Source organism: Limanda limanda, chromosome 1 (genome assembly GCF_963576545.1).
Source record: "Limanda limanda chromosome 1, fLimLim1.1, whole genome shotgun sequence".
Classification (NCBI taxonomy): domain Eukaryota; kingdom Metazoa; phylum Chordata; class Actinopteri; order Pleuronectiformes; family Pleuronectidae; genus Limanda; species Limanda limanda.
Window position 1 is genome coordinate 35,650,621 of NC_083636.1, and position 23,363 is coordinate 35,673,983.

Sequence of the window (23,363 nt, forward strand, 5' to 3'; positions counted from 1 at the left end):
GGGTTTTACCTCCCATCTAACCTACTTTTCTTTATGCATGTATTCAGCTTTATCTCTAATCTCTGCATATAATAACACGAACACAAAAACAAATCTACTTTAGTGTGTGAAAATCTGTATTTTCATTTTAATAATCCTGTTTTTTGTCCTTTCCTATACTCTACATAACCAAACTTCCTTTCCTCTCCATGTTTGAGCCTGTGTTAGTCCCTCTGTGAGTTATCTTTAGCCTTAATGTTTCCTCACATCTATTTCCCCTCTTCTTTTCTAGGCTGTTTTTTGTTTTTCTTGCCCTGCTAACAGCCGGACCACATAGCTCGGTCTTGTCCGTCTGACGCTTCTGTCCACAGTGAGATTTCCTGACAAACACTGGAGAGACCACCATGAAAATTGTGACGGATATCTTTCATTCCCAGATTATGACTACAAGTCATGTTGGTGCTGCAGCCAGATAAAGTTTTCCTTGAAATAAGACTTTAATCCACAACAAGTCATCTGGAAAAGTCATTCTCAGATTTCCATGAAATTTGCCATGGATATGCATGATCATTTTTCTAATCTTCAGACTTCCTGTTGAAGGCTTTACTTCACATGTGTTTTCTTTTTTTGTTTCACCTGAGTTCACACATGTGCACAGATTTGAGATCCAGGTCTATTTGCTTAATGAGTTCAAGCTTTAGGAAGTTTGACTACTTTATATGTAGAATATAAGCGTTTGCAATGGCGTATACAGTCAATCCTGATGATTTCCAAGACAAACACCTTTTTATCTATAGATCAACAAAGATGTTATTTTGTTGTCTTTATTTTGGAGGAGAGTACCTAAGGTTTTCTTAAACAAATGTTTTTTTCTCTTAAACTCTGTCTGCTACGAGTGACCGAGCTCTACAAACATACAGAGCCTAATACAGGAATGACTGTTTCCCGATCTTGGTTTGTTTTTCCTCCGGAGAACTGAGAGAGTTCAGAGGAAAACAGAAAAAACTCTGAGCAGAAATGTTTATGCAGCGACCGTTAGATTAACACCCTTGATGCACATCTGTTTTCTTTGCAATTTAGCATGAGACGGAAGGAACGACTCCATGTTTGAAGCTGTGATTTCATAATTTGTTTTCAAGACTTCACAAATAAAAAGACAAGTTTAGCACCTGGGGGGGGGGGGGGGGGGAGGTGGCCAAAGGAAAGACGGAGTTTAAAATATAACTTTAAACCATTGCACAGGATATAATGGGTAGAAAAAGGTCTCATATATACCCCTCCAATGGTTCTTTTGTCTCTCAGCGTGTCTTACAGCTCCTTGCTCTCTCGTCCTTGTCCTTGCAGCCAGCCTCAAACCTGCACAAACAGGAAACACTTAGTGTTATCAGTGAACCATTTATGTGTCATTGTAAGTGTCAGGCTTAAGACAGAGGGAACAAACATTACGGTCCACACCCTGATCCTATTGTAAACATTCTTATCACAAACACCTCCAGGTTCTGTCTAGAACTTGTAGGAGAGGCAGCCGGACAGACGAGGAAACAGAAACGAAAGCAAGGCAGGAAGTGAGATCCATTTCACAAAGACATTGGACTTTATTGGTTAATAATCTCAGGATTAGTGACCCTATGACTTGCAGTTGGTACAGAACAATGTGGCTAAGCCTAAAGTTTTCAGTACAAGCAGATATTGTCCAAAGTCATTCAGAGTTCATGTGTTGTGTGCTTGTAACCTCTGAGGTCATGTTTTCATTGCCGTTTGTCTGTCTGTTACTAGGATTACAAATAAAGCCGCTGAACAGATTTTTAGAGAAACTTGGTGGAAGGGTGGTGGTTGGGGGGATGGGCCATGGAAGAAAACATCAATGTTTGGAGCGGGTTTGATTCAAAGGGCAGATCAAGGAATGTTTTTACACTTTCTTGAACACGGTGAGAAATGTCTTTAGCCTTGGTGGAGGTATGCAGACTCTGAGCCACCTTCTAGTTTCCCACATGCTGTGTTTGTACAGTATTTGACTGTTTACAGTATCAGGAGGTCTAGGAGCAGGACTGCAAATAATAATAATTTAATTAATCTGCCGTTACTCTTTTGTTTGATTCATCATATGGCTGCTAACATGTCTCAAAATTTGAAAAAACTAAAACAATGCCTTTCACAATTTCCACTTTACTGCAATTGACAGTCTTGTTTGTTGTAGAAAACTTGAACTCACTGACACTTTTTCAGTTTGACCCAAGGCCCATGCTGACTTTGCACCATCGCTCCCATCACCATCATTTCATCAACCTCCTGTGTGTGTGTGTGTGTGTGTGTGTGTATGTGTGTGTGTGTGTCTGTGTGTGCGTGTGTGGGGCCAAAACTGGAGCAGTGCATTCCGCTCCACTTAAACCTGTCCATTACTATGCAGTCTAATTCTATCGGTGTCATGCTGCTCGCTGGTGAAGGCCCGTTCATTTTTTTCTTCTTCAGCCTATTAAAATCACAGAGACCATTAGGCAAGATCATGCTTTGCGGTACATCACGAGTGTCCCACTGTAATTCTTTCTGTTGGTGCTCGTAGGGGGTTTATGTGTTGGTAGAAGTTAGAAGTCCATTCCAGTTTTTCCCGTCACAAGACAATGTCAACTGTATATGTGTTAGTTTTTAGATGGAGATGTTCCTTGTGTTTTAAAAACCGACCTGTTTGCCTTGTCACATTATGGATGTTTTTATATTTCCTAATTATTCAAGTAATGGATCTTATTTCAACTTTGAGAGCGACCATTGTGATGTTTTGTGCACAAAGAGGTATTCCTATTTTACACGTGTACTCATTAACTCTGCAGACATGTTGACTTCTACGAAACAGCTGTGCAGATGTTGCGAGACTGGTTTCTCTGTCGTACCATCCCATTAGTGTAATAATACATGGTAATAAACAGCAGCGGTGCATATTTCTGACTGATAGAGAAAGGGAGTGTTGCCTCTGCTCTGTAGAAATAGCAGAGGTTCAGATGAGGTAAAAGCTTTTGGAGAGTTGTGTATCTCTGGAATGAAACTTTTGCCAACAAGGCAGTTATAAGGAGACACAGGAAACTGGGCTTTCTACTCTTCTCTTTGACCTAAACCTTCCTGTAGTTTCTTGATGCAAAGAACCAACCTGGTAGTTTTCTAGATGACAATGACAAGTTTTGAACCAGGAAAATAAATAAGGCATTCCTGGTTTTAAAATGCTGCTTTAGCCCATACCTTCTTTATAGCTCTCTACTTTGGAACCACACTCAAACTATCTCTTGCAACGTGGCTTCTTATTGCCCCGTTTGGTCAGATGTGTTTGTGTGGTTGACCGCCTTTCAAAGCAACTCTGCCCCATCTCCCCTGGGCTGTTCTCTAAATCTTAGGTTGGTACATTTTGAAGATAAACCTTTTGCATGGTGCATTTAAAAACGGTGTTTTTTTTCTTCTCTGCAAGACATTTTCCCAACATACGCCGCCTGTAGCTCGACTGAGTGGGATCACAAATCAGTCCGTCACTTGTGACACACTTTCCCAACAGAACAACTCATGATCACAGTTTAATACTATTCGCTGCTGGAGTGGTAAACAGGAACTGAGATTACACATCATCTAAACCGGGCAGCAAACCAAAGATCTGTATATTTTATTTTACTCTGTGGAAAAACTTACTGATGTTCTGCATCATGTCTACGTGGAGAAAACTTTGCCCACATTATTTTATTTTCGACTGTGGAATGGGGAAGTAAAAATTCAATCACAGTTTCTCACCACAGACTTTAAATTAAGATGGAGAACATCACTGCTCCAAAGCATCCTGATCGCCACCTGGTGGCTGGCTGCAATATGGGTCATGAATTCCACCTCCTCCATGTTAGCAACTAAAAATCAAAGCACACATCAAACAATGTTTTTCTCAATTACAGTTTTGTCATTTAAGGTAGATTCATTGTTCTGGTAAGTTTGGTTTTAATTACGTATTTGATATAATGGGGGAAACATGTGATGATTGAAAAGCTGAGATGACTCAGGATTGGTCGAGTGCATGAACCTTACCACCACAGCTCCTTCCCCTGGTGGCTGCTTAGCAGACTCTGGCTCCAAATGCACAAGATGTCAGTGCTTCTATCTTTGGTATTTCTGCTTAATTTCTGGGTAACTGGAGGTGATGCTCTGTTCATCTTTATTTACAGTCTATGATCTTCACATAAAGAGGCAACTTATCCTTTTTCTTTTTTAAGATCCGTTCTGGTTACTGATTTATTCAGGTGTACAATAGACAAGTTGGTCATTAATTAAACTGTAGAAGCCTGACTGAGGTCATATCACATGTCACTTCACCATCTGCTGGATCTGACTGCTCCTGTTATTCAAACTGTCATACAGAGAAGCAGGCGCTCAATTACAGCGATAAGTTCCACCCTTCCTGATGTTCTCATAACAAGATAAACAAGCAGCATCTGTTTCAAGTAAATGTTGTATAATGTAAACAGTCCACTATTACAGTTGCTCTACATTCTCTTTGATGGTTTGGATTAGAGGCAACAGACGCAGGTTCTTCTTTCTCTTTTCAGTTCCATCTCTAAAGTTCACCTATTTTTAGTGGTTGATTGCCTCAGTGCTCTTCACGCTGATTAAATAACACATGACTGTCTGTATGAAAATCATGAGACTTTTCATATCATCACACTGGGAAGCAAATCCACAGTCCAACTCTGAGAAAACACTGCGCTGTACGATATGTGTCCTTTATAGACTCAGCTATCTTCCACTGTGTCATGTTTCACTGGACACTACTCACAGTGTTGAATGTGTTCCACTGAAACTCACGCCCCAACCCCGCAGTGACCTCCTTTAAGAAAGGTCAAACTTATTATCATACAAAAAAACATGTATGAACCTTTCTGATGTCCAACAATTCCCTTCACAGCATCTGAAAAAAACAAGCTTTTGAAGAATCAAGCTAATGAAGAGTCTGTCGTCATCGTTCTGCCAGTACGTGCATTCCCCATCGAACAAAAACTGTGTAAATACATCTACACACCTTTGTTAACACGCAGCATTCAGAGACACACTATTAATACAGAAGCACTGCAGTTTGCACACAAATGTAGGATATTTTTGTTTTTCTCAGTCAGTTTTTTTGTTTCGTCGATGTAGGTTTATAAAAATATAAATATAAAATTATGTTAATTTTTAAAAAAAATCGTGTGACGAACATGCTATTATTTAGTAAAGATATAAAAAATATATAATGCATGTGGTTAGTGTCTACAAAAATACAGGAATTGTGAAGTCTGAATGTTCTAAGTGACCTTGGATATTTTGGAATACTCTTGGAGGTGTATGTCGGTTCAGGTCTCAGTTGTGTGTCCTTATATATCCCGTCTGTTATTTCCAGTCTGTCAGGGAACTTTCTCATCTTACACCACCTCCTGAATATTATCTCACCTCTAGCTCTAATCCTTTGAAGCCTGGATCACTATCAGTCTCCGATATGGAGTGTGTGTGTGTGTTTACAACTGGACAAGAATTAATTTTCCAGACATCCTTGCGAGAAAAGATAATTCCTTCACTCTGTCATCAACTTTGTTTAATTCACAAAACAGCAACAATTACTTGTGTTTCATTTCCTCCACATTAATGACTCTGTGGTTTTGACTTGATCATCCTTGATGTTACAGTGACAGCAGTGATTTTCCACCAGCTTTGCAAAATCTATTGCAGTGACTGGCCTCACAGAGGCTCTTTACACCATGTATAGCTGTGCTGACTCATTGCTCTCTTGAAATAGTGTACAGTTCACCTCTGGTATTTATGGAGTGTTGGTCAGGAGGCTATCAGGTCAACTTTAATACTGCAGTGCATCCTAACACGCACAGGTGGCTGCATGGAGAGCTGGCACTGCCGACATGTCTGGGGTCCGTGGGTTCAGTTCTCAGATCAGCGTGCAGGCTTCTTTCAGTCTGTGCCTCTAATAGGGAAATAACCAGTCAGCCAAACCATCCTGAATCACAACAGTAATGTAAACGTATTCACAACTCAGTGACTCAAGGTGTCTCCATATAATCTATGATCGTTTGAACTCACTTTGTAATATCTCAATTTCTACAAAGTGCACAGACACCTCATGCCGCCAGTTACAACGACACAGACAGCTCCGCAAAAGAGAAGCTAAAGCATCTCAACGGCCCCCTTGTGGCTGGCTGCCATATAGGTCATGAACCCTGTCTCCTCCATGTTAGGGTTTGGGACATGGACCAAACAAAAAAGTGAATGGACACGTGAATTAGATCTCTCAAACTGTTATTCTTATCTCAATGATGATTGTTCGGGAGCTCATTTTCTCTGTTACAAAAAGTAACACTGCCTATCTGTAATATTTAGCACAGAAATACATTGTAATCCAGCCTTTGTATAAACTCTGTTTCAAATAACCACGATAACCACAATAACCACAAATAACCACGCCTTTATATGGTTATTGTTGTAGATGTAGTTAAAAACGCTGTTTGCCGGCTGCACTGTATCTTGTGCCATGTTGTAAGATGGTCTCTGTATGAGATCATGTGCGAAGCTTTCCAATTACTGACTAACTCAGTTCCCTGTCAGAGATACAAATGTGGGGCCTTTTGGTTTGTGTGTGTGTCAATGTGTACATCCACACTCAATCCTGATTAAGTGTGTGTGTGTTTGTGTTTGTGTGTGTGTGTGTGTGTGTGTGTGCAAGCTCGCATATGGACACAAATGTTTTGTGTGGGCTGTTGCAGAGCCAGGAAAACATTCCCCCCCTCTGAGAAACATTACTCAGATTTTGGGCATCTCAGCCATTTTGGCTGCAGAGTAGGATTTGCTAATGTTTCTGTTAATGTCTGACAACAGCCCTTCAATGTGAGGAATGTGCCGCACACTGTTATTAAAGAGAAGGTAAAACATTGATGCAAGATACTTTCCTTGTGTAAGATGTCTGTTTACAGTCTGTGGATTATTCTGTTGGTGTTGATGTTGATGATTTTCTTTTAGTCCTTGTTTTCACATTGATTACATTTGATATCAGCATTTTGTCTCACCTCATTTCTCTTGTTTCCTCCATCTCCCACCTTTATCCTCTTTAGGTCAATGAGTGGAACAAGAATGACGAGCGCCTGCTTGCTGCGGTGGAGCACGGCGAGGCGGAGAAGGTCGCGTCTCTTCTCGCCAAGAAAGGTGCCAGCGCTGTGAAGCTGGACACTGAGGGCAGATCAGCGTAAGCATTTGGATTATTTTATTAAGTAAACAAATGAAAACTGGCTTTGGTAAATATTATCAATCTAGTAATTTTACTTACGGCTTGTAATGCATAGCAGGGAATTCAGTTTCTCAAGTTTCTCAGGTACAATGTACAAGTACAGCAGAAACAAAATATGCTTAATACAAATAAATACCTGCAGCGTTAGTATTGTCAGAGACGTGAGACAATAGAGAGCAGTAACATATTTTCATTTATTGTGAGATGGGCGAGGCAGCTTTAATCAAAAAGAGAAATAACTTGATTGAGATCTTTTTATGAAAAGGATTCAATTAAAATATACAGATTTTAGTTTGTCTCCATTCTCTCATTTACATATACATTCATACAGTGCATCTATATGCAGCACGTTCTCAATTAAACATCACTCATACACTGCCGGTACAGCCGCCTTGTGGGCAATTTGGTGTTCAGTATGTTGCCCAATGACGTTTTGGCACACGGGATGGGGGATACTGGGATCGAACAGCTGGCCTTCTGGTTAGTAGACAACCCGCTGTACCACCGGAGCCACATCCAAAATTGGAGCTATTCAGGCACAATCCGGGGCTTTGGTGTAACTGAATCAAAATAATCATCCGGCCTTGGAGATTTTTTGTGTTTTTCTTTTAAACTGAAGCATTACATGTGCCTGAACCGCAGGCTCAGATTCTCGAGTCTTAAGCTTTAGAAATCACTCTCAGGCGCTGCAGCACAGTGTTTAAAAATGAATGGCTGATCTAAAAATACAGCCGTTTTTCTTATTTCCAGAAAGGTGGACGTTTTGCAACCATTCATTCAGCCTCCAGGACATTCAGTGTTTCTGAGAGCGAGTTCATTTGGGGCAGAGGCGGTGCAGCTCGTTGCCTCACCGGGTTGAGATTGTTGATAACACAGAGGCTCAGTGTTAATATTTGACCTCTTTCTTTTTCTGAAACACAACACCCGCTGACCTGAATGTGTTGAGCAGCTCACGCAGAGACAGGAACATCAACACACAGGAACAAATACCCGGAGAGCAGCGAATGTGCCGATTTTCACATGCTGAAAGACACACACTGCCTTTTTTTTTATTCCACCAGCAGTTCACATCCTTGACCTTTTTGTGTGTGTGTGTTTCTGCCAGAAGAAAGAAACACACACACAGATGCATATTCACAGCTTTTGTAAATCAAGATGAATGCGCTGGTTCGGGTTCGCAATGCTCCGATCCTTTCAGAACGCACAAAGGAGGAGTCTACAGTATCTCTATGGTGATAAAACCTGATTGAAAGGCATGTGGGCATAGCCGTGTGTTTGTGTGTGTGTGTGTGTGTGTGTGTGTGTGCGTGCGTGCATCCTGAGCACACCAAGGGAAGGCTGGGGAATGTGTAGTGTTTTTCTAATTCTGCTCGCTGAGCTGGAAAGGGGTTGTATTGATTGCCTACTGCTGCACACATGCACACAAAGAGACACACCATTCAGAGGGTGTTTTTTTTGCATAAAGGGTTGATATTGACTTGTGACATTCCTGCACACGAGGCAGCGCTTTATTTCATAAACTCCTGAAAGTAACATTGACCAAAAGGAAAGTTTAGATTCTGAAAACTGCTAAATTAGTTTGTTCAGGGGAGCTGCTCAACGCTACATGTGTACTGCTGTAAAACTAGCAAGAAACAATAACTGAGATTAACAAGCATCTGTGTTCATGTACTTCATCACTAATCTGTTGTTTCTTCTTGCTGATGTAAAGTCTTCATGCAGCAGCTGCTCGAGGTCAGACAGACTGTCTCTCTGTCATCCTGTCTCATGGAGCTGATCTGTCTCTCACTGATGCTGCAGGTACGGATCTGAGCTGCTGCTAAACACAGATGAAGTGTGAATTATTTAGAATGTGTTCTACTTGGGTTATTGGGTTTTAGGACTTGATTCAAATCTTGTAACATTTGAGGTCAAATGTAGGATTCATTTCTAGGAACATTATTCCCTCAGATAATTTCTGTGGGCCTTTTTTTCTTAATTTAAGTCTTTTTTGCTTTGTCCAGGTTTGAATCCATTACACCTGGCTGCCAAACACAATCACACCGAGTGCTGTAAAAAGCTCATTCAGGTAAGATGGACAAAGTGAAGGAGGCTTTCAAAAGCCCACAGTGTTTGATTCTGTGTAATTATTGTGTAGTGTTTCTTGTCTAGAGAAATAGTTATGAAAAAAAGATATGAAACAAAGAATGTTTAAATGGCAGACAAATGCAGCAGGACGATTTCCTCTTGGATGCAACACTCGGTGTAGAGAAAAAGGAATGTGTGAAAGCATTGGCAGTAACTTTGTGAAACCTACAGTCTGAATAGTCTTGATATTCTGTAACGATGACACACATGCTCTTCTCTTTCTGAGAGGACACTCATTGGCATAATTCATTCCCAAGCACCTTATCCTAACCATAGCCGTCACAACAGCTAATTCTCAACCATCCTAATGTAAAACTAATTCCAACCCAAATTCTACAACTCCTAACTCTTAAACAGTCTTTAAAGTTAGTGAGGACCGACCAAAATGTCCTTATTCAGTCAAATTGGCATCACAACAATTGTATTAAACCAAATTTGGCCCTCAACACTTTAAACACACACACAGCTTTGATTCCATCACAGTCTGCAGCATCTCACCGACACCTACCTGCTCAAACGCAGCAACTTTTAAAAATTCCTAAACACCTTTTTTTTCCCCCTTAGCCCTCTAAACTTTTTTTGTTCTTTGAGGGTCTTAAAAAACACACGAGTTGAGGTAGTTGTGCCAGTTTGTTGCCTGGATTTTAGTAGTTGCAAACTATTATCTGGTTGTTAATCATTGACAAAATGGAATGCTCTTATTTTGTAGGCATATGCAGTTGTACATAGTTTGCAAACATGTGCAGTGAATTCACAGTATTGTCTAATAGCACATTCAAATTGTTGGTGTCAGTAGTTCAGAGGATATACTCCATTCTGTATTTACATTTTTTCTTAAGAAATCAAAAATGGTCAGCAAACAAAATTTTCACTTACATTATTTCAGACATTTTGAGTTTTTCAGATTGATTCGGACAAACTCAGGGTTTATTCTCTGGAAGGTTTTGAAAGACAATCAAGGGAATGTTACATGACAAGACTTTCCTTTGATAAACATTAACTCATGTGTTACATTGCTTTTCTTTTTCTCTTCAGAGTAAAAGTCCAACCGATGCTGTGGACAGCTCAGGAAAGACGGCGCTGCATCACGCTGGTACGTTTGTCAGTCTCAGTTAATTACAACCGAAGAGCTTTCGTTGAATATTGATCTGCTTAGAGAAGAACGTGGGAAAATATGTGGCAGGATTAAGTTTAAGCTCTGATTTTACTTGGTGTAAATCATCTGCTGTGTCTGGAGTTAAGTGATAACACGTGAACTCAGCCCAGTTAGAAATCAGACCGGCAGACAGAGGAGATAAAAGCATCATGCGAAATTCAACGAAACCAAACAAGATCAAGCTGCGATCTGTGTTTTCTGTCATTGTCTGACTGTTGTTTTGTTTTACCTTCAGCTGCCAGTGGGAACATCCAGACCGTCCAACTGCTGTGTGAACTCAAATGTCCCATCAACCTGAAAGATGCAGTATGTACTTTCATTATGACTTCCACTCCTTCTTCAGCAGACATATTTTTCCTGGCAGGGCAGTAACTCTCTGTAACAGAAAAAAGAAACAAACGTTCTTTTCAGTCTCATTCAGATCACTGACTCCACTCAACAATACACTCTGGATTTTCTTTAGCTGTTGTCAGACTTCTTGTTTCCTAAATTACAGCTTTTATGAGGTTTATTAGGAAAGTAGAAGTAAAGTATTGTTGTCTCAAAACCAATAGGAAGCAGATGTTTCTCACAGCTGTAAACTGACAATATGAACCATCCTCATCAACGGACATTTCCTGTCCATGTCCCTCTCTGTTTTAAGATGGGTTAAAATTGTGTGCATATGTGTTTGTGTGTGTGTGTGTGTGTGTGTGTGTGTGTGTGTGTGTGTGTGTGTGTGTGTGTGTGTGTGTGTGTGTGTGTGGTAGAGGGTCATTGTACTTTTGGAACTCTGTTCTTAAGCCTCAGACATGTGGTCTCCATTGCAGTGATGCTCCATGCCTGTGGTTTTTACCCAACTGCAGTGTGTTAGCATGATTGTGTGTGTGTTTGAGTGCGTGAGCAAGCGAGAGAAAAGAAATAAAGAGAATGTGTTGCACATTTATTTCCCTCCCTTTACTTCCATGCCACAGCTGCTGCGAGGAGATAAACATCAGTTTACATGTACAGATGTTGTTTCTTATTAAAAATATTGCAGCCTTGTTACTTGTTTATACATGTAACACATTCTATGTTGTGGCTTTTGAAACTAGTTCATGTTCTCACTTAACCAAAGGCTGGTGGGATTATAACAAGAAAAGTAAATGGTTTCTTCTGAATCCCGGTACAATCAGAGCATTCAGCCACTAAATGCTGGTTTTTCGCTTCCAACAATTGTCTCCGTGTTGTTAAAAAACTAAGAAGCTGCATAGGCAAATTGCACAATTAGAAAAAATGTTGCTTTAAGTGTTATATGCATAAACAACAAACAAGCCTGTACTACTGTTTTCTTTAGTTATTAAAACAGTGTATTATATCAGTTTCACTTGTAACATTTACTTTTCTAGTTATAATCATCTGTGTGTGTGGGTCGGGTCCATGTATTACAAATGTTGTTGGGACCTAAATCTGTGGGAACTTGTTTTCCTGATGGGGACAAAAAGCAAGTTCCCACAGTGTAAATCATTCAATTCAAAGCTGACAAGTTTTAACTTTAGGTTAGGTTTAGGTCCAGATTAGAGCAAGGGTTAGGGTTAGGTAAGTAGTAACTATGGTTAAAGTTAGGGAGAGGGAGACGTGAGCAGGTGTGTCTGCTTTAAGTCGATATCTATTGAGAACCTGAATCAGTAAAGTACAGATGGCTGTGTCTGTGCTGGGTAGAAGATGCCAGCTTGTTAGCCTCAGGTCCACATCACCGGCTACAGCACACTTCTATCTCTCTACTTGATCTAGATTTGACTTCAGTAAACACACAGAGATAAAGTGGAAGAAACAGAGGAAACATGTTTCAGGTCCAAACATGTGTCAGACAAAGTGTTTATAGAAAATCAAGCCAATGTAAACTGAAGTCTGCTCAGAGACGTTGGTACGTTGGAGTATAAAAGCTTCCTTATGTTTGCTGTTGGAAAGAAATATATTTCTCATTTACTGAGGAGAAGCTCAGCCTTGATATGATTCACAGACGTGGTCGGAGATTCCTTCAACAGACTTTGTTTGAGTGGGTGGGAAACTTCTCAAGAACTTAACTTAAGTATGAATATGTACTAAATTGTCACTTTGACACTTAATGCTTCCAGGGTTATATTGTATTTTTACTCCACTACATTTATTACTAGTTACGTAGTTCTATAGATATTTTACATAGAAAACGAATATGATTAAATTATAATGGTGCGTGATTGTAGACGTAACTTAACAGGGGCAATTAAGAGGTTTTCAAACTTCTTTCTTAACTCTTAACAATATAATTGATCAGTGAAAACAAGTTCCTGATCAGTTTTTGTTTGTTTTGTGGAGACTTTGCCTTCATATCTAACTGTTGAGTCATTTACTAAAAATCCATTTTATTTCCCGACTTAATCTCAGTTAAGTCAATGTTCCTGCACTGAGACTTACAGGCAGCAGCTCCTCTCATGCCGCACGCTGCCCTAAAAAATCCCAGCCAGTCAAATGTTTAGTTTGCACTTACGTAATAGAAGGTTAAGGTTAGGTCAAGGGTCGTTCTTGGGGTTAGGATCCGTCAATCCTGGGGAGAAATGTGGGATGTCTACGTTGCATGAAATACTGCCCCAGCTTCCCAGCTCAGGGAAATAACCTCTTCTCAAGCCATTAATTTAAAATAGTAAATATATAATTTTGGAGTTTGCTCATCTCTCTCTCTCTCTCGTTCTAAAACACACGCCTCTACGTAGTGGAACAATTTTAGCTTTTCTGTTCATCTGCTGGGAAATTCACTTCCAGTAGGAGATATTCAGTCCTTTCTCACATGAATCTGAGACTTCTCTCACCACACAGACACTTACTTCACTCTGTGTTTACGCTCTCGTCCTGATGTCACAGACAAGTTATGCAGAGAACTGCATGTTTTCATATTAATCTGTGATATGTGGGTGTATGGTCGCTCCATTAGGATGATCTCACTCATGATTATCCTGTCTGTGTCTCAAAGGATGGATTCACCTCCTTCCTGTTGGCGGCTAAACATGCTCCTGCTGAGGTTTGCTGCACTTTGCTGGACTGTGGAGCTGAAATCAACGTTTCTGACAACAGCGGCAGGTACGAGCTGAATGAAGTCTTCTCCTGAGACACAGAGAATTCAGGAATCACATGCAAGAGCAGTAAAGACGGAGTAAAGATACTTGGATGTTGCACTGATGATGAACATTTGTGTCACAGGACAGCGTTGATGTTGGCCAGTGAGTCCAACACAGCGTCTGTTGTTGAAGTGTTGGTTCACCGAGGCGCAAACCTGTCAGCGGTCGATTCACAAGGTCATGATGTCACACACTACGCCAAACTGTCAGGCAACTCAGAGGTGACAACTGCCCTCAGTGCCGCCCTCAGCAGACAGCAGGTCTCAGGTGAGAGTCACTCATGGAAGTAATGACTCACATAAGTTCCCTTGAGTTATTTTTGCCAATGACATGATGAAAGCTAACCACAAGTCTTTACTATCTCCTTGCCTCGACGTCACAATAGTATAAAAGAACATAAATACACACAAACACATTCACATGCATGTATCGCCTCTTTGTGGCAAAGATTCATACGGCTCCGATTTCAATGCAGTCAACACTGACACCTGGAGGAGTTCAATTGTTATTACAGTTTCTTTAGGTCTTCAGAGATATGGTAAGATCTCTCCAAGAGCGCATACTGCCATTCATTATGAATTAATTACTACCTGTTTGAATATTTTCAAGGAAGGCTCAAGTTTCTATTCTTTTTTTAAAATGTTTTTCCTATTTTTGTGTTTGTCAGACGCAAAGTCTCCTAGAAGTCCTCAGGTAAGACATTTTCTGCTCTTTACTTTTCAGTTCCTCACTAACAATCAATCAATGTTTAAAACAGCAACAAAATATTTGAGCTTATTAAACCAATCATTTAGAAGAAACAGAAACATTTTAGTGTTGCAATCTGATAGATGTGCTAATAATGACCAATAAAAGCCAAATGATGTCTATAATTAGTCGTATAACAGTAGTTTAGTATCCTGTGAAGTGTCAATATTCAATTTCTAAGCTATTAAAAAAAACTTTTTGCCATTTTTGTCTTACTGTAGCACTCATTGATTGACCATCCTCCTACTAACCAGCACCACACTTTTCTTTCTCTCTCTCTCTCTCCGTCCGTCATCTCTCTTCAACTCGCTCTTCTTTGCCGGCTCTTCAGCATGATCAAGTAGCTAAACTAAGTGATGAACGGATCACAACTCCCAAAAAACGAAAAGCACCTCCTCCACCTCCCATTAGCCCACTGCAGGTAAACGCATGAGTCTGTTCATCTTTCTGCTTGAGTCAGTTCTCCACTCTTCACATTTGCGCATGTCTGCAGTAAATACACAGTCCCACTTACTTGTTTGTTTGCGAATTACCTGATATATTATTGTAAACTCGGTCCGATACAGAAAGTAGTTACAGGTTTAAAAAATAACATGTAAGCTAATTTCATCTGTCTTATGAGACTATGAAATATAAATGTACTAAAAACAAAAAGGTATAGAGCAGTAATGACTCAATACTAAAAATGATACTGTTTTTATCTGAGTTTTTAAAGGTTTATGAGGAAAATTAAACAAGTGATTAAACTTAAACTCAACTATTTCATCCCTCTTCCTCAGAGCTCAGGACCCTCCTCTCCTTCAATCGTTACCTCCACTGGGACTGTTGGTTCTGACAAAAGTGACACGCCCAAGAAATTCAGCTACAAGGTAATTACATAATCAAGTAAAATGCCTCCAGCACTGTATTGGTGGCAGCACAGTGAGAATAAGGAAACTCACATGACGCCAAGAAATAAATACAACTCGTTTCAACATCCCAGGCAGGGTTTCCACAGGAGATTAAAAAAGACTCAACCTTAAAATTACTGAATACTAGGTCTTAAATATATTTAGGTGGGTCTTTATTTTGTTCACATTAATTTAACGCTACTCTCTTTGTGCTTTAAAATTACTTTTATTTACGAAAAGGAATATTTTGACAGCCAGCAGAGTAGTTCCTCTCTCAACAATAGAGATAGTAGTACGCTATAAAAAAAACTACAATCAAGACCAACTGATAATTGATCATCTACTAACACTAGTCAGAATTATCCATTATCACTCTCAATCAGCCTGGCTGAGGGAAAGATAAGAGATAGCCACTGTCTCTGCCTCTAGTTTTTGAGATAGTGGTGTTTCAAGGTTTATTTTCTACTCAGCCACTTCACCTTATCTGCAACCTTGGAAAGGTTTAAGTAAACCTGGGACTCTGATTTTCTCTCATATCGATCGTACTCATCTTTAACTTCTCCCGATATGATCTTAAAAAGTCTGAAATTCAACTTGTTGAAACCAACAGAAACCAATGAAAATGTGTCAATTTACAAGTGGGTCAATCTACATTCCTCACCTCTCTCTCTTTTACTTTCTCTTCCTCCTCCCCTTCGTCCTTCCTGCCACCCCTCACCCTCTTGTCCCTCTTTCCCCTCCCCTCTCTCACTCGTAAGGAGGATGAGATTCGAGGAACGCTGAGAGAGCAGGTTGAGAAGCTCCACGAGGAGAGAAACATGTTGCTGGACACAATTGAAGATCTGAAGCAGACAGTGACGGGTCCTGAGCTGGATACTAAGGTGATAATGACTCAGAAACACTTAAGTGACACGCTGACGTTGGGAATCAGCAGATTTTAAGAACAGATGTGACGACAGGAACCGTGGCCTTGGATCTACATGAAGTCAGACTTTTGTATGAAAAGCAGAACGCTGTACTCACAATGTTGAGTACAGCACATATACAGTGAATGTATTCCTTGGTGTATTAACAGGTTGTAGATGGATCATCATTACATGTTGTTTTTTTACCATAACCAGATAAAAAAGTATTTCAAATCCTTTTAGTTGGATACAACAACATGAGACGTATCACATCCGGGGCTCCTCGAACTTTTAAGATGTCTTTGTCGCTAAAAGTTAAACTAAACTCTGTTTCTTTAAGTTTAATACTTAGGTCTGTCAAAAGACGACTGCTGAACCTTTTCACCTTAGCATTCTTGGAGGAGGTCTAACCTTCGACGTGTCTCGACTCGTTTTGTTTTTCAGCAGGTAGCGAGTGGTCCTGATCACTGCTCTGATGCCTCTGTGTATGTGTGTGTGTGTGTGTGTGTGTGTGCACGTAATATATATGTGTGTTTTGTATGTGTTGACAGGTTGAACACAGTGTTACAGCATCTGAAGCTCTGGTTTCTGTTCTGCAAGCCAAGATTAATGCTCTTACTCTGGAGAACCAGACACTTGCAAGTAAACTTAAGGTATGTGACCCCCTCACTAGTGTTTAAGTAAAACCTTTGAACAAAGTCAAGTTTAGGGAAGTATATTGTACACCATCTAAAAAAGAGCTGAAAAACTTAAACCACGACTGAAACTTGACTTTGTTTTGATATGAAATACAAAAGATAAGTAAAATTTAGAGTAAAAAAGTAAATCAACGTTGCCAGCACATAAATTCCATTGTAGTTACATGTCCCTATGTAGAGTGAAAGAGTTATTGGATACCAACGTCTTTTATTTTCATTGTCATGGAACCTGATAAATTTGACTCAGTAGAGCACATACTCGACACATACACATACTTAGATTCAATAATGCCATAAAGTAAAATGTGCAGACTTTCTGCTGATCAATTAACTGCTTTATCTCTAAAAATCCATGATGAAATTAAATAAATCAGAAAATTAGGTGCAATATGATGATGTTTAATTTAGAATATAATGTCAATGAATGCCTAATATTTCAAATTAGAATCAGAAGACAAATTATTTATTTAGTTTTAACTTTTCTTACCATCAGAAACATCCGTCTCTCCAAGGAAACGAGGACCTGAATGAGAGCAGTCGTCCTAACAGCATGGCCTCCAACTCCTCCTTCCACTCCACCCAGGATGAATTTGAATCACCACCACAGGTCCCCTCCACCAGCCCTCCTGTGTATGTCAGCCAAGAGGAAGAGGAGAGTGAGGGAGGAAGAGAAGGAAGCAAAGAGGAGATCAGACTGTTGAGGCAGGCGCTGGAGAGCGTCCAGGTGAAACTGCTCGAAACCAGGAAGGAAAACCGCTCGCTTCATGCTCAGTTGAAGCCCGAGAGAGAGGAAGAAGAAGAGGAGGAGGAAATTGTGAGGGAGAAAGAAAGGGAGGCAGAGTTGATGGAGAGTCTGGCAGAGCTGCAGGCCAAGCTGACGGACACTCAGGAGAGATACCACCAAGCTGTGGAGGAGGTGGAGGAGCTGAGGGCTCGCATGGGAAAAGAAGGAAGGGAGATGACGGAGAAAGAAGGAGCGCAGAGACATTCATCGTCCACAGTGGAACAGCTGAAGGCCCAGCTGATCCATTCAGGATGTGAGCAAGAGAAGGCGGCTCAGCGAATCAGAGCGTTGGAAGAGGAGCTGAGGAGGACTGAGGAAGAAAGACGGAGTGGGAAGGAGAAAGTACAAAGGAGTGCAAAGATTGAGGAGCTGTACAAGGAGGCACAGAAGGAGATTAGGATGCTCCAGGTAGAAATGATACTTCTCTTCTGACTCAAAATGATCCATCTCAGTACATTCAGTCATTTAAAACATTGTTTTTAACCTGTTCTTTCAATAATTTCATCTTTCTGTCACTATTTTAGTCTAATTAAGTCACTTCTTTGATTCTATGACTTCAACATTTATTCACATTAACATTTGTTCACTCCTGTTGTCCAGGAGGCTTTGAGGGGAACGGTCCCTGTTGAAGCTGCAGCCAAAGACTTTGAAGAAATGAAAGCTGAGATGAACGAGGTGTCAGCCGGGCTGCAGCGTCGCTTGCTGGAACTCTCGCACTCCTACAGTGAAACCAAGAGTAAACTCAGCGCCGCTCAGAAGCAGGCGGCGGAGGCCCGAGCTGAGAGCAGTGCTCCATCGTCTCCTACTGTGGAAGAGCAGCAGCAGCACGTCCAGGCGCTCAGCATCAAGGTGGAGGAGCTGCAGACTCTGTTAGCCGGCTCAGAGAAGAAGCACGCGGCCGCTCAGGAGGAGATTTCATCGCTGAAGCAGGAGGCAGAAGCTCAGGCGCAGAACAGTGTGGCCCTCGCCGATCACACACAGGTGATGTCATCTCTGGGAAACGCCATCAAAGAGCTGGAGAGCCAATCAGAAGCCTTGAAGGAGCAGCTGCGCCAGAAGAGCTTGCAGGTGGAGGCGCTTCAGAACAAGTGAGGAGAGAAATGAGATAAAGTCTGTAAGATGGGTTTATACAGCAGTATATTCTGTATAACATTAAGCATTGTAGTAGAATAATGTAACTTAAGTACTTTTACTATAGGTCTGTATATGTGTACAATTTTAATGTACTTATACTTATACTAAAAGGTGGTTGATACAAAGATACATGTTCTCTTACACTTGCTGTTTCCACTTTCCTCCAAAGACTGACGGCAGAAAACGATGTCACCCCAGAGGTGTCAGTGTCCCGTCTGGACCACGACACCATGCGAGACAAGCTGGGGGGCGAGGTGACCCACCTGACCCAGCTCCTCCAGGGGGCGCTCAGGAAGCAGGATGAGATGGCTCTGGAGGCTACTGATGCATGGCAGAAGGTGAAAGAAAAGAGGAGAAGGCAGAAAACTTTGTGTGGACACTTAATTCATGTATGTCCAAATACTTACCTAAACAATATGTTATCCATCTATCAGGCGCGGGAGAGTCATGCAGAGTGGGAAGCACTGCAGGAGCTGGGGGTGTCCAGGGAGAAGGAGAACCTGACGCTGACGTCACGGCTGGCCGAGGCCCAGGATGCCGTGTGTCAGCTCAAACAGCTGGTGGAGAACCACGTCGCCTCGGAGAGGGAGAAAAACAAGAGGGTCAGTAATCTGGTCACCACTAAAGAACGCTCATCACTGTAGTATCTCTTCAACCTCGAACGTTTGTTTTCTGTTCTCCCTCAGATAGATGATCTGTCACGGGAGGTGGGGAAGCTAAAAGACGCCTTGAACAGCCTGTCCCAGCTCTCCTACAGCGCCGGCTCCCCCTCCAAGAGGCTGCAGCAGAACCAGCAGCAGCTGGAGACGATGCAGCAACAAATCAAACAGCTGCAGTACCAGCTCGCTGTACGACCTCTTTTACCCACGTCAAAGTACAACACACAGTACTACTCATTTAAAAACCATCATGTTTAACTCTTGCTTTCTTTCTTTGTAGGAGTCGAAGAAGCAGCACAATGAGATAGTGTCAGTCTATAGGATGCACCTCCTCTACGCTGTCCAGGTAAATTCAGTGATGATTCATTGCAAGTTTCCAACTTAATATTTTAAAATCAATCAATCAAACTTCATTAGTCTTCCTTTCATACGTGTGTTTCTCAATTGAGTGATGAGCCAAGAGTAAAAAAAAACAAATACAATGTTGTCAATGACATACCATAGCATAGATCTTTGAAACTTTAATAACAATAAAACATTTTTACAACATATATGCAGTACCAGTAGATTGTAAAAAGCTAACAGCTGCCACACTAAAGGTTTTAGGAACATTTCACCCATATTATAAACAAGTATATTTTCTGACCTAGTAGTTGTGGTATCTCATGCTGATAGTTAGATTTATCTTCTAAGGTTTTGAAAATGTCCATCTCTTAAATTGTAAAACTCCTGTACGATGCAGTAAGATGCAGGCGAGAGGGTTTGAAAACATTCTGCATCGTACTGGACCGTGTGTTTGGTGAAAAGTAGAGATGGTTGTTTTATTTGAGTGATTTGAATCACAGCTGACTGATCCTGTGTTGCGGTTCCTTCAGGGTCAGATGGACGAGGACGTCCAGAAAGCCTTGAAGCAGATTCTGATGATGTGCAAGATGCCAAGTCCAACCAAGGAGACGTGCTGAGACTCACTCTGCTCGCTCCAGAACAATGAGACTGAAGTCAAAGTGAACCGCTGCTCTCAGATGCGTCTGTCACCACAGCCTCTTCCTCACGCCCCAACCCCCCCGCTGCTCGTGGCGATCACAAACGCGGCCGACGCACGGTGCCTCTGAGTCAACCTTCAGTATTTCTAAATGTTTACAGTCATTCGTTCATTGCCTTTTTGACCCTTTTGTTTCTTAAAGTCATCAATCTCACGGTGGAAAATGTTTTTGGGGAAACTCCAGAGCAGCATACAGATACTGTACATCAGCCAACTGACCATTCAAATGAATGGTTACCAGCCAAATGTATATTGTATGTGCATGTTAACACTACACTGAAAATGTGCAGCAACCTTAACTCGACATGCAGACGCACAAGTGCCATAACGCAAACATCTGTACGCGTGCACTATTACAGCAGATGTGCCTGATGGGGTTTGCTTCTGTTACAACGTTCACTTAGAGGAAAGAAAAGACTCTGCTGACGCTGATGTTTATTTAGTATCTATTTTATGATACAACAGTGTTAGTTTTAATGTTTCCTGTGTTGTCCACATTTTACATCTAAATTATTTGTTCCCTGATAACAATGCATGTGACTTTGCTTCAGCCCAAATCACAGACGTTTTTTTTTGACCGCACTTCTTTGACGAAAAGCATGAAACTGTTTGTATTACTATTTTCCTATTAGCACAAAACATGTATAAACATGAATTTTACTGAATTGGATTTGTTTGTCATGTTTCCTACGTCACTGTACTGAAAATGAAGAGGTTTGATTGCTGTAATTGAATGGCCTTGTTTTGTGTCTGTATGAATGAGAAGCTTTTTTTTTTCTCCGCACTATTTGATCTAGTGACACTTAAATTAGTTTATTTTCCTGTTAGTATTCATATCTAACACATAAAGATGTAACTGTTTTCTGTATCAAAAACAAAATGTTGATAGGAGGCAAGTTCTTATGTTTCTTCTTCTCTCTTCTACTCTGTTTTCCTCCATCTTGTGTCACATGCCTGCACTTACTAATCACAGTTTTATTTGCGGCTCTAAAGTCCTCATAGAGAACATTTCACCCTTGATATCATTAACTCAGTTGTTACAGATGCTTAATTCACTGTTTTCCCCATCATATTACTTAAGTTTTTTTGTTTGTGATTTCCTTGCGGGTACAAATGTTTTTCCGGTGTCTGAGAATGTGTCATTTCTTTATTCAGGTTTTATGAATGGTTTTCACATCACTCCTTTGCCTTAGTACTGTACTTACACCCTCAGCTGCCACCTACACTTCAAACACAACCAATAACACTGTGTAACCTGACGTGAGATGAAGCTTGGATGTGACCGATGCTCCGGCCCTCACGTCTCAACCAGAATCGTTTTTTTTTACTGAACACGATTCACACCCGACTGAGATTCTAAGATTTGTAGAGTAAAGCCTTTGCATGTCTTTATTTCATCGCTTGTAAGATGAAAAACAACTTAGTCTCTCTCTCTTTCTCTCAAGGCCTTGACTGAACTGTTTTGTACAAAGAAAGGGAAAAGAAAGAACTCAAACTTTAACGGTTTTGTAGTGACGTGAAAAAATAAGGTTTTTGCCAATTGCTTTTTTGGTCCACATGAATAAATTTCCAAGATAATGCACCATTGTGTGACTTTTATAGTTTTTTTGTTTTTTTTATGTATCAAGGTCTTTGAAATTACCTGATTATTGTCAGGAAGGTGATATCACTTCTGGAAAACAACCAATTTATCCTTTCATAGATGTATTGGTATCAATATTCATGCTGAAATAGGCTAATATGAAAATAAAAAGATTAATGTTTTCATTTCACGTAAACCTGATTCAATATATTTGGTTTATTTGTGTGGTCTTACTTTCATTTATTTTTTATTAATCCAAAGATAATTACATTGAAAAAAAAAAAACATGCCTGACCTTAACAAAAACATAAAATCATACAATTATTTAAAGCAAAGTGATAATGAATTTTAACAGGATAAGACTGAACAGGCAATAAATGACCACTAGATGGAGACCTTTGGCAAAACTGGGGCTCTTCTCTCTCCCACAGTTACATCCTCTCTCGCTGACAAACTAAAGGAAAAAGCTGAATAAATGACTAGAAATTAGAAATTAAATAATTTGATAATAAATGAAGTATCTGAATCATTTACTGTTGCCCTCACGGTCAGTAGAACATGAAAATACCAAATGAGGGCATGTTTTACGCCAGAGTACTGATGTATTTCTAGAGGCTTGTGTCGGACCAAACCTTTCCTAAAGTCACGATATGTTTGTATTTTTTTTATCTATTTATTTATTCTACATGACACATTACATACATGTTCTGTTTCTGATCTTCTAAAACACATGCATCCCGGAGCCATATTAAAAAACTTAAAAACACTTCCGAACTTGAGGAACTGGGCAAATGAAAAGAATATCAGATGCATTGTTTGTCTTCTCGTCGGGTTCGGCACACCTTCCTCCGTGTCAACACTCTGTCCTCCCTCAGAGTCCACGCAGCGGCGGCTCTCAGAAGTCCTGCCAGCCCGACTCGGGGTAATTTATCTGCCGTTCTGTTTCCTCTAACCGGTGGCACAACCACTTTGTTTCCTGCCCTGGCCCTGTGTTCTGCCTGCTGGGCAAACACACACATTGCCCATATGCACAGAAAAAAGCACACACCTCTCCCTTTACACGACAACTTCCTGTCAATCTAGCTTTCCCACACGTTCTGCCCTCGGGCCTCGAGGGTTAGTGGAGAGAGATCTAATGCTGTGATCCTAAACCACGGAGGGCCCTTGTTTGTCCAGCATCCCGGGCTAAGTACAATCTTAAAGTCTGTTGTGTGTGAGCACTACCAAACTGAAATGTTCAATTTGAAATTATGTGAAGAGTTTGT

General features: G+C 40.7%; 1 protein-coding gene across 1 annotated transcript in view; it reads left to right on the plus strand.

Annotated features, from left to right (window-relative positions):
- Nucleotides 1-21,181, plus strand: part of rai14 (retinoic acid induced 14) — a 32,362-nt gene extending 11,181 nt beyond the window's left edge. The window contains exons 3-21 of the mRNA XM_061072056.1: nucleotides 7,089-7,219; nucleotides 8,973-9,061; nucleotides 9,265-9,329; nucleotides 10,424-10,481; nucleotides 10,780-10,850; nucleotides 13,513-13,619; nucleotides 13,740-13,924; nucleotides 14,325-14,350; nucleotides 14,736-14,825; nucleotides 15,184-15,273; nucleotides 16,053-16,175; nucleotides 16,751-16,852; nucleotides 17,391-18,089; nucleotides 18,282-18,769; nucleotides 18,985-19,153; nucleotides 19,250-19,417; nucleotides 19,502-19,663; nucleotides 19,755-19,820; nucleotides 20,350-21,181. Of these exons, the coding sequence (XP_060928039.1) occupies nucleotides 7,089-7,219; nucleotides 8,973-9,061; nucleotides 9,265-9,329; nucleotides 10,424-10,481; nucleotides 10,780-10,850; nucleotides 13,513-13,619; nucleotides 13,740-13,924; nucleotides 14,325-14,350; nucleotides 14,736-14,825; nucleotides 15,184-15,273; nucleotides 16,053-16,175; nucleotides 16,751-16,852; nucleotides 17,391-18,089; nucleotides 18,282-18,769; nucleotides 18,985-19,153; nucleotides 19,250-19,417; nucleotides 19,502-19,663; nucleotides 19,755-19,820; nucleotides 20,350-20,436 (2,976 nt within the window). The 3' untranslated portion in view covers nucleotides 20,437-21,181. The remainder of the gene's footprint in view (nucleotides 1-7,088; nucleotides 7,220-8,972; nucleotides 9,062-9,264; nucleotides 9,330-10,423; nucleotides 10,482-10,779; nucleotides 10,851-13,512; nucleotides 13,620-13,739; nucleotides 13,925-14,324; nucleotides 14,351-14,735; nucleotides 14,826-15,183; nucleotides 15,274-16,052; nucleotides 16,176-16,750; nucleotides 16,853-17,390; nucleotides 18,090-18,281; nucleotides 18,770-18,984; nucleotides 19,154-19,249; nucleotides 19,418-19,501; nucleotides 19,664-19,754; nucleotides 19,821-20,349) is intronic.
- Nucleotides 21,182-23,363: the final 2,182 nt, after the last annotated feature.